Here is an 11,469-nt window from a genome sequence, read left to right as displayed (position 1 = left end):
TGCATCTTGGGACTGTTTAGACTTCCGTGACCAGCGAGAACTCCGAAGTGGGAAACGGAGCGAAGAAGGTCCGTCTGTAACTAGAGGATATCTGTTTACAAACCAGTGAAGGGGCCAGGGAGATGGCGGGGCGGCCTCGGAGCCTCCGAGCCCGGAAGTCTCTGCTCTCTGCGGGGCGGATCCGAAAGCGAAGCCGGAAGGAGCGGAACTTCTGCTAGAGGCGCGCCGCAGCCTGGACCCGGTTTCCCAGGTCAGCAATCTTATAGTCCTGCTCATAGCCGTGCTCACACGCGCGGGCAGGGGGGTTTGAGGGTGGGAAGGAGAGGAATTTTTGAGGTTCCCCGCCTCCCTCCCCTGTCCTCCGCCAGCCGTCTGTCTGCCTGGAGTCCCCGAGCAGCTCGTGCGTGGGGCAGAACCACAGGCAGGGGGATGGCGGGAAGAGAAGAGGCACAGTCCTCCGCCCCCACCAGGCCTGAGTGCATCCTGGGGGAGATTGGTGCCCCATCTGGGGATAAGGCTGTGCACGATCTTGTATAGGTTATTCTGGCGCCCTCTGCTGGCTCGCGGGTGCACGAGCGGGCCGGACACTATAAATAATGTTTAGGGGTCTGGGGGTTGAGTAGGTAAAGTGCTTTGTGCTTAGTTGTTAGGGTGCTGGAGACTCAGTACAGAAGGATCTGGCCACCGCTGCTCATCTGAAGGCATACATACATGGACAAAGAAAAAGTAAGAGGTGGAGGAGGAAGAAGAGGAAAGAAAGAAAGGAAGGAAAGAAAGAAAGAAAAAGACAGAAAAGAAAAGCAATGGAAGAAAGAAAGAAATCTGTGTGGTTTTTACAGAAAAACAGCCAGCTAGTTGAAACTTGGGTACTATTTGGTGTTGATTTGCTGAATTTGAACCAACATACACAGGTAAATGTGCAGGTATTCTGTAGTGATATAATTAATTGAAGTTTTTCCACATGGTACATAAAATATTTTCAACCCGAAGGAAGGTGTAGAACATGGCAAACCAACACATTTTATTTAGAGTCCGTATCAAATAGGAATGACTTGATGAACTTTTTCAGAGGAAGCTTCTCATATTCAATGACAAGCTCTATTTCTGGCTTAGTGAACTTTCTCTAGTCACATACACGGGAGATTTTTACTTCCATAAATTCTGGATTGACAGTTTTGATTGCTCACCTTGTACTTTGCTATGTGAAAATCATGACCCATACCCAATTTCTATAGAGATTAAACCAGAAGAAAATGATGTGGTGACCATTTCTGAGCCCAGCTATTCCATATGGAATGCAGTGTATGCAGTGTCCCATGCCTTCCATAAATGCTGTTGAGCAAAATTGAAATGGGATCTAAAGAAGACAGAAACATGGACTGGCTTCTACCATGCCAGGTAAGCTTCGCTCATAAGCAAGGGAAGCACCAGGATCTTATATTATTGGTAAGTAATCATTGTCATCAAGTCAATAAAACATTTTCATCTTATACTTGAAAGTACAAATTAAAATGAAAAAAGGTTCTGTCAAAATGCATATGTATGTATTTGTATCTTACATGATTTGGGGACTGAAAGCACTCATTTGAAGACCTTAAATTTGAAAGTCTTTCAATAAATGTTTTCCTAGTGTGAGATGAAATTCTGTAAGATATTTGTGTAAATAGTGTAAAAGTATAGCAAGTTCAATAGCCAAAATTTTTATGATTTCATGGAATATATCCAATGCCATGAGACATAGACTAGGACATCATATCCAAAGCAACCATTTTAGCTAAAATACAATCTGTATTTATGACAAAAGACCATAAAAAGATCCTTTTGTGGACAATAAGTAGCCTGTCCTAGAGTCAGCAGTAACTGAAAAGTAATTGCTTTCACAGATTTTTTAGTATTATTAAGGTATGATGAAGGTGAAATAAAAAATGTGCTCCCATTAATAAATTTTAGAACACAGACAGTGTTCAGGAGCTTGGGCCGTATCTCAATGTGTTAGTGATAAGTGTAATGTGTGGGTTTTAAACCAACAAGAAATAAACTAGGACTCATTTACACTCATGAGCCTTGGAGAGCACCTTCAAATAGGTTATCAGGAAGAAGATTGTTGAGCAAGTCAATTGAACTTTTCATTCAGTCAACGTTAGGTAAATAAAAGATGAAATGTGAATGTTTGAATACTATATAATTTAGTGTTAATGGGAATCAGTAATATTTGACATTGATATTGATGTAGTCTGTAATCATGGCTTCCAGTCCTAATATATTAGGTAAGTGAGTGTGTCTCTTGTACAGAAAACTGAGTACCTGTATAGAAGTTCTTTATAACATGAGTTATTAATTAGTTAACACAATACTAGGTTGTGTTATTTTCAGAAGTTGATTGTTTTGTAATCAAGATAATACTGGTGTCTTCACAAAAATATAGAAGTGTTTCTTCCTTTTCCCTTTTGTGGAATACTTTGAGGAGTATTGCAGTGAGTTGTTTGAGACTTGTAGAATTCATGCTGAATCTCTAGACCTAGGCTTGCTTGCTTTTATTTTTTTTCTTTTAATTGAGAGATTTTTAAATTACCATTTCTATCTTTGTTGTTATGTGTCTGTTTTAATAATTTATTTTATCTTGAATGAATGTTGTTAGATTTTATACATCTGGAACTCTACCCACTCATTTTTTTTTTGCAATTAAATGCTTAGTTGAATGGAGACTTTTAAAATATGAACCTATGATTCTCTGCTTTCCTCAGTGCATGTTGTAGTGTCTGTTAGATCAGGATGGATGCAGTTGACATGGACTTAAAAGAGAACAGACAGGCATTTCCAAAAGCAGGATTTTTCTCTCAGACAGAACACTGATATGTTAGTCTTTTGAGGGGAGAAGTGGAGATTCTTCGCTGTAGTACCAGGGGCTGGAAGTCTTAAGTAGCTTGATGGGGAGAAGGACACACTGTGGAGGTTCAGTGTATAAATTTTTGGCCTTAGTCCTGCCTTTTGTAGATGTGTGGATTTATTTCTGGGTATTTGATTCAATTCCACTGACTCACAAGTCTGTGTCTCTGCCAGTACTATGCTGTTTTTATTAGTAGTTCTTTATAGTCTAGCTTTAGATTGGGGTTGGAGATAACTTCAGAAGTTCTTTATTGTATTGGGTTGTTTTACCTTTTTTTTAAAAATATGATGTTGAGAATTGTTCTTTCAAGGTCTGTAAGGCATTGTGTTGGTATTTTGATGGGAATTGCATTAATCTCTAGATTTCTTTGGGTAGGAAGACCATTTTTGCTGTTATTCTTACTGAACCATAAGCATGGAAAGTGTTTCATCTTCTGATATCTTTTTCAATTTCTCTCTTCAGAGATTTGAAGTTTTTTTCATATAGATCTTTCCCTTGCTTGGTAAGAGTTAAACTAAGAGTTATGTTATTTGTGACTATTGGAAAGTTGTTGTTGCCCCAATTTTTTTTTATTGGATTATTTTAACTTTATGCTGCAAATTGAATATACCCAACACCGTGTTGTCTGAAAATGCATTGTTTTAATGGTTTGGTTTACAGTTTTATGAGAGGGTAAGTGTTACTCTATAATCATTCATTTAGCAACAAGAGCGGGTGAAACTGAAAATGGTATGAAACAATATACAATGTCATAGAAATAAGACTTTAGTATAGAGTTTAGTGAAGCAGTGCAACTTGTTATGGTCACGTAAAAGACATCACACTAAGTATTACTTAATTGAGAAAACAAAAAGTGATATTAAAATTTGCTGCAGAACTGAGCAATGAATCTGATCATGCCACTGGGATCTTTTTGAACATGCAAAGTAAAATCTGATATCAGTGTGTTGGTATTTTCCACAGACACTGACTAAAATTAAAACCATCTTGTGTTGTTATAGTTCATGTAAAATTGTGCATATTTTCTACTTGTATTCTGAGACATTTTGATGGAATACCTACACATAGCCTATACAGAGTTGTCATAAACCGACAGAATTGCTGTGGATCTCTACAGTCTTCTCAGTAGATTTTCCATGCACTTGAAGTTACTCATGAGAAGTATCAGAATTATCATACCATTGCACTTGTACCCATGGTGGCCTAAATATGAAAATAACCTCAATGCTGTTTTTTGTGGACAAGCTGGGTGCCTAAGGAGGACATTGTGCTAAAAGAATGAAGACAACAGTAATAATTAAAGGATTGTACACTTAGAAAGACTCTCATAGTCATGCTGTATTGGGCATGAAACAGCTTATAATTTTTTTTAAGACAGGGTTTCTCTTTGTATTCTTGGCTCTACTGGACCCGCTGTGTAGACCAGGCTAGCCTGGAACTCACAGATATCTGACTAGAAGGAGAAGGTAAACTGATTCTTAGTCTCAAGAAGGAACTTAATATGAAACGTGCTTGCAACTGTGGTCTAAGAATGGCAGGGTCCATCCCACCTTAGAATCCAGACGTGGCGGGGACACTTATGTTGGGTTGATTATTCAAGAAAGATGCAAATTTTAAGGTCATAGATTCTTCCTCTGTGCTTTCAGTTCAGCACTGTTCCATCCATCTATGTCTGGCAGAGTTAGAGCCCCACTGAGAATACTGTGAGGGTACATTGCATAAAGCTGTGAGGATGAAGACTGCGTTTCACGTTGTGTCCACAAGATGTTGAGATACCTAAGCAATGAGACACCTGCCATGGAGAGATGCATGTAGGTAGTGGAAGTAATCAAATGTGGAGATGTATGAGAAGTTGCAGGTATAGGGCCCCCTAAGCCCTGTGAAACTTAAGACACATGTGTCTGAGATCAGTGACAGGATTTGGTGTTTGCCCTACTGGTTTTCCTGCCTTGGTCCAATCTTCCCTCACTGTGTACAGATTGCTGTCTATTGGAGTTAGAAATTATATTTTGTGCCATTGTATGTTGTAAAGCTATAACTTGCTTTCTGATTTTACAAGATGCAGCAATGAAGAGATTATCTAGTGACAAAACAGACCTTGAACACTTGTGCAGTATCTGAGCTGTTTTGGACTCTGAGGATCATTGAAGTAAGACTAAATGCATTTTTTATCATGGATTCACCATGAGCCTATAGTGAACAGGGTTAGAATGTAGTTGATCAGACAAGAAAGCTCCAAGGTAGGTTGATGTCTTTGAATACTTGTCTGTGTTTTGTGGCTTTCGTTGTGGAGCTTTTAGAACTTTTCTAGATTCTTTATTGGGTAATAGAATTGTGTGTCTACAGACTCAACCCATTTATTTTTTTATGCCTACTCTGTTGTTGAAACTAATCAGTCACATTCCTTCTTATGCTGCTATGCCTACACTTACAAACTCTTATCACTAAATCACATAAGATACAGTAGAAACACTTCTTATTCAGTGCTAAGCTATTTTGCTTTCCTGTTGTTTTTATGTTTTTAGTTTTGTTGTTTTGCTTTTGTTTGTGAAGACAAAGTTTCTCTGTGTAGACCTGCCTGTCCTATATGTAGATAAGTAGACCAGACAGGATCTGAACATATCTCACAGTATCGTTTGATGTTCTGTGGATGTGTATATATTATGTGGTGTTCCACAAGTCTTCATGTTCTCATTAAGTAACCATTTGGCACTTTGTCTTGAAGTACTTCCTTCTATTGGAATTATGTAGTGATGCTAGATAATGTAACAGCAATGAGATTTATTTTAAAAAATTCTGTGTTGTATGTGTTTGTGTGTGTATGTAATTTATTATTAAGGGTTTATTGACCAGAGCAGATATATGGAGACTGGAAGCAAACTTTGTGAGGTCTGATTTTGCCTGCCATCCAATGTTGATCAAACATCATGTTGCTGGGTTTGTACACCGTGGACCTTTCCCACTGAGCCATCTCACTGAGTCTCAAATATCATTGGTTGAAACATTACATCATAAAAGATTTTCTTCTTTAAAATTGTAATCATTGTCATCTAAGGATGGAGGAAAATAGGACAATTTGAATAATAAATCTCATTTGCAAAGAAAGTGATATATTGTTATATTTTTGATTGTTTTAGTTTATTTTATCACTATGTCATGGGTTTATCAATAGCTGCAGCGAGACCACTCAAATGCCAGACTTAGACACATAGTAGTTTATTGAACGCTGAACAAAAACTGACTGGTCAGGACGCTGTCAGGATTCAGGAACTAGATTGTGACATTAATCTCTTTCAAAGGTAGGCCTCTCATAAGAAAACTCATAACCAGATCACAACCATGTAACCAGGTGGGAAACAAGGGGAGGGTAGCATGACCTCATTTTGCCTAGGTAAATACAAGAAGAATCAATTTTGTTTCAAGTGTATTGTGTCTTGGTAGCTAGAGAATGCATTTTAAGCTGTTGAGTTGGGATATAGGCTTAGGGACTTTACAGTTCCCCATCATTCTGGGAGAAAGGAATATAGCTGGGTGTTGTGGTTTTGTTTAAGTAGAGCATATGTCATTAATTCAAGCAGAGTGTTTAACAAGTATTCAAATTTAAGTAAAAGGCAGAGCCTGAGAATGTGAAGTTAATTCCACCTTCTGGTCAAAATGGATACTTAACAAAATGACCATGGTTATGTTAGGCAGTAAGGCCAGACATGCCTGTACATGTCTCAATGTTAGTATGTCTAAACAGTTAAACAGTAGTTCATAACATTTCTCAGAACCACAGACATATAGCAGAGAATTGTCTCTGTGGAGAAAGTGGATGCTTAATAACCTGTGTTCAATTTCTTAGAGACTCATATTGAATCCAACATGTTTTCTCTCATTTGGACACTTGGGCTGTGGCATATGCATACTTAGCCACCAGCACATACATAAATAATTTTTAAACCTAAATAAGGGCCAAGGAGATAACTTGAACCAAACAACTCTCTGTGTCTCATCTCTAGAACTCACATAGTGGAAACAGATTCTTAGTGCCATCTACATATCATGACACACACATATATACATTCATACAGAGTTCATATATTTTTTTTAGTGGATGAACATATCAAAGAAAATAGCCCAATTATTTGCCAGGTCATTGTTACAGAATTTGAAGAATTTATTACTACTCATGGAAACAATAATAAATAATAATAAATCTTGTTTTATCCTTTCATCCTTTCATTAAAAAGAGACTGAGCTCTTAGCCAAAGGCAAAAAAAGACTGAGTTTATCTCACATGTCATAAATAGGCATGAAGGGGAGTCCACAAGAATACATGTGAGATGTCCTCTGGCTGGAATTTATGCTTCCTGTAAAGAGAGGAAAATAACATTCAGGGTTGAAGACTGACTTGTCTGAATGGAATTGTATACTGCTTCACCAGTGCTAGCAAAACATTTAGTTAGGAGCCTGAAGTGGTGATTACTTGAGATGGCATGTTGATTGCTATCAGGGGAATCCTGGATTAAAAAAAAAGAATTACTCTAAGGCTCAGGAAAACAGGCATTTACAAATAACTGTGGAGTATGAGTGAACTAATAGGGAGTGACTTTTGAATAATAAAGGAAGAAGGTTAAAAGGCCAGAGAGCAATGCTTGGGGCTTACCTGAGAACTAACTGCCTTTGACTCTATTCTCTGTGTCTGCTTAGCTGTGGTGGGTCAGTCCCCTCCAGGTCCTCCACTCTTTCCTTTCTTGGAAACTACACATAGCTATCTATGAAAGCTCCCTTCAGGCTTCCACTTTGTGGTCTCCTAATGGAACTTTTTTTCATTTTTTATTAATTATTATTTATTAGCATTTATTCACTTTGTATCTTGGCTGTGGCCCCCTTCATCATCTCCTCCCAATTCGACTCTCCCTCCCTCTTCTCTCCCTATGCCCCTCCCCTAGTCTACTAATAGTGGAGGCCCTTCTCCCCCTCTATCTGACCCTAGCCTATCAAGTCTCATCAGAACTGGCTGCATTGTCTTCCTCTGTGGCCTGGCAAGGCTGCACCCCTCAGGGGGAGGTGATCAGAGAGCCTGCCACTGAGTTCATGCCAGAGAAAGCCCCTGCTCCACTTACAAAGGAACCCACTTGGAGACTGAATCTATGGGCTACATCTGAGCAGGGGTTGTAGGTCCTCTCCAAGAATAGTCCTTATTTGCATTAACAGTCTCTGCAGGGGCCCCAGGGCCCAGTTTTTTTTTGTTTTGTTTTGTTTTTTTGGCTCTGTTGGTCTTCTTTTGGAGCTCCTGTCCCCTCCAGGTCTTTATAGCTTCAATTTCTTTAATAAAATTCCATGTGTTCTGCCCAAAGTTTGGCTGAGTCTCAGCCTCTGCTTCATTACCCCCATCAGTGGATTCCTTTAGTCTTGTCTGTGGTAGGCTCCTGTCCTCTTCCTTGTCTTTTCCTGCTTCAAATGTTTATCACATTTGCCCTTCTGAATGAGGATTGGGCATCTTCCCTTGTTCAGCTTCTTCAGGAGTATAGATCTCAGTATGTTCTCTTTTGTATGTCTAATATCCACATAGGAGTGAGTATATACCATGTGTTTCTTTCTGCTTCTGGGTTACCTTACTCAATATGATATTTTTTAGAACCCACAATTTGCCAGCCAGAGAATTCCTTCAGCTGATAAATGCCTTCAGCATAGTGGTTGAATGCAAAAGTACCCCCCCACACACAAAATCAGTATGCTCTGGAATATGAAAGACAAAAGGGCTGAGAAAAAAATTAGGGAAACAACACCCTTTACAATAGCTACAAATAACATAAAGTATCTTGGTTTGAGACTCTAACCAAGCAAGTGAAAGACCTGTATTAAAAAAAATCCAATGTGATCCTCAGTCCCACTCTTTCATCCCTTTAACCTGGCTGTCTGGTAGGAATACAGATATTCTAAAGACACATTTATATCTCCCCCTTAGGTGACATCTAGTGAAACCGTGGGTTCAATGAAATTCTAATTTCCCCTCATATCATTCTGTGAAAACGCTGATTCCTCCAGATGAGACCTTCTCTGTTAAATAAACATTAACTCAATGTCTGAATATCTTGTAGGAGATAAAATTGCTGAGAATGACAGAGGCATTTAAGGATGTAAAAAATTTATTATATGCTTTGGTTAGATCACTTAGTTGTGTGTATCTTGCCTTCTGTCTAAAACTGTTAGGATTTCAAGGATGAATTACTTACCCTATAACTTCTTCATTTGGTCAAAATTACTAAATAAATATTTTAATTTGTTTTCACTTTTCATTACTAATTTCCCTTTGTCATTGTTTTCACTCTTTTTTATTTTAAAGAGTAGTCCCACTATGTATATCTGGATGTCTTGGAATGCAGTATATATCCTAGATATACCCACCTTGCATTATAAGTAGACATGCCATAGCTTGATAATTCAGTTCTTTTAATTGGCTTATTGAAGATGAGTGGCTGAGCCTGGCTGGATAGGGTCACCAGGACATGGGCTCTGGTCCTAACTCCAGGACTGGAAGAAGGCTCCCATCAAATACAACCCTCTTGGTAAAAGCCCACTGTCTTCTATCTATGAGCAGTATTGTTTTCCTTTATCATTAAGTCTGTTATAACTCATCTAAAGACTAGGGCACAGTTCTATCCTTAGTCTATAGAGAGTGAAACCCTGGCTTACAGACATAAGTGGTATTGTAATACAGATTATGTGTAACTGCTCCTCTTACTCATCCCATCATTCTATTGCATCCCATCATTCTATTACATTCTGTTACTAAATGAAGTTGAAGCACCTCAGCACAGGCCTGTAATCTTGGTGCTTACAAAGAGGAGGCAGGAATTTCAAGGTTTCAAAGTCACCCAAGGAGAGAATGGTCAGTGGTATGGTGGGAGGTCCTCAGAACAAAGAGAGGCAGTGATTGCCCCAGGCCAATATCCATAGTCTTTCCTGTAGCTCCAGAAATTCAGAGCCATGGCACCAGCAATTGTTTGCTAAGGTATTTACCACTTTGTGTTTTCTAATGTTTCTTGTCCAAGACAGCTTAGGTCATTTCAGGGTCAGATTCCTGGTAGACACTGATGAGTGAACCTATCTATCTGCAAGTGGGAAAATTAGCCTCAGGTGGGCATGAGCTCCCTAATTACATATCCAATAGAAAGTCTTCAGCCATGAATCCATATATAGAGAATCAACAGAAATGAACTCAGGTTTAATTCATACATTTGTACATAATTGCTCACATACTTACAAAGAAATATTGGAATGAAAGAATTTGGGAAAGGATGAAGAAAGGACATAGAAAGGTCAGTGTTGATACATGTGTCAATGTCTCAGCATGCTGGAAGGATGAATTCTATCTCTGGTGTCCAGTCCTTTCGTTCTGCAAACATATAACTTCTCACAAGCATACAGTTCTAAAATTATAAATGTATGAGATGTGTAGGATGAGACTAAACTGTAAACTAATTTTACCTATGTCAATTAAAAGAATGGCATAAATTTTGAGGATACTATAGCCAAGGGTTTATTGTCCATGTATTGTTGGAGTTCTGGATAGAGAAATTTTTTTATGTCTCAGTCAGTTTTAGACTTGTTCCCATTTGAATAGATTACCAATTTATGTTACCTGTTCAGTTTGGTCTTCTTGATTTCTCTCTTCTTGTCTGTGGGCAAAGTCTTCAGGTGGTCTTCCTCTGTCATATCTTACTTTTATTAGTTCTGATGGAACCCATAATTCCTCTTCTCTTCTCATAAGCAAAACCTGTTCCCCAGCATAACACATTCCCTGCTCTCGATTTTGAAATGGTATTTTTGAAATACATTAATTCGGCCTCGGAAAGGCTCTGCCCTGCAGACTATCAAAGCAGATGCTGAGTCTTATGGCCAACTGTTGGGCAGAGTGCATGGAATCTTATGAAAGAAGTGGGAAATAGTAAGATCTGGAGAGGACAGGAACTCTGCAAGGAGAGCAACAGAACCAGAAAATTTGAACACAGGGGTTTTCCAGAGACTCATACGCCAACCAAGTACCATGCATGGAGTTAACCTAGAACCCCTGCACAGATGTAGCCCATGGCAATTCAGTGTCCAAGTGGGTTCCATAATAATGGGAAGAGGGACTGCCTCTGACATAAACTGGCCTGCTCTTTGATCACCTCCCCCTGAGGGGGGAGCAGCCTTACCAGGCCACAGAAGATGACAATGCAGCCACTCCTGATGAGATCTGATAGACTAAGATCAGAAGGAAGGAGAGGGGGACCTCCCCTATCAGTGGACTTGGGGAGAGTCATGCGTGAAGAAGGGGGAGAGAAGGTGGAGGTGGGATTAGGAGGGGAGGTGGGTGGGGCTATGGGGGGATACAAAGTGTAATTAAAAGTTAAAAAAGAAATACATTAATTCTGCAGTTTTTTCTATAACCCAGTGTCTCCCTGCAGCAGTTGTTTGTTGTTCTTTATCATTTAAGAAATTTAAGGTTAATCAAGCATTATGTAATCTATCTCTGGCAGTCTTTGATACCCCTCTTGTTTGTTAAGCATGTCCCTTAAAGTATGATTGGATCTTTCAATGACTACTTGACG

General features: G+C 39.0%; 1 protein-coding gene across 1 annotated transcript in view; it reads left to right on the top strand.

The window, feature by feature from the left end:
• LOC129692334 (zinc finger protein 431-like) overlaps positions 1 to 11,469 on the top strand; it is a 49,699-nt gene continuing 38,230 nt past the window's right edge. Inside the window, 2 exon segments of the mRNA XM_055628668.1 lie at positions 1 to 250; positions 1,236 to 1,398. Coding sequence (XP_055484643.1) covers positions 1,330 to 1,398 — 69 coding nt within the window. The 5' untranslated portion in view covers positions 1 to 250; positions 1,236 to 1,329.

This window comes from Psammomys obesus, unplaced genomic scaffold, assembly GCF_907164565.1.
Source record: "Psammomys obesus unplaced genomic scaffold, mPsaObe1.curated_primary_1811, whole genome shotgun sequence".
Taxonomy (NCBI): Eukaryota; Metazoa; Chordata; class Mammalia; order Rodentia; family Muridae; genus Psammomys; species Psammomys obesus.
The sequence above is the reverse complement of the archived record's forward strand: the minus strand, read 5'-3'. Positions and strand labels throughout refer to the sequence as shown.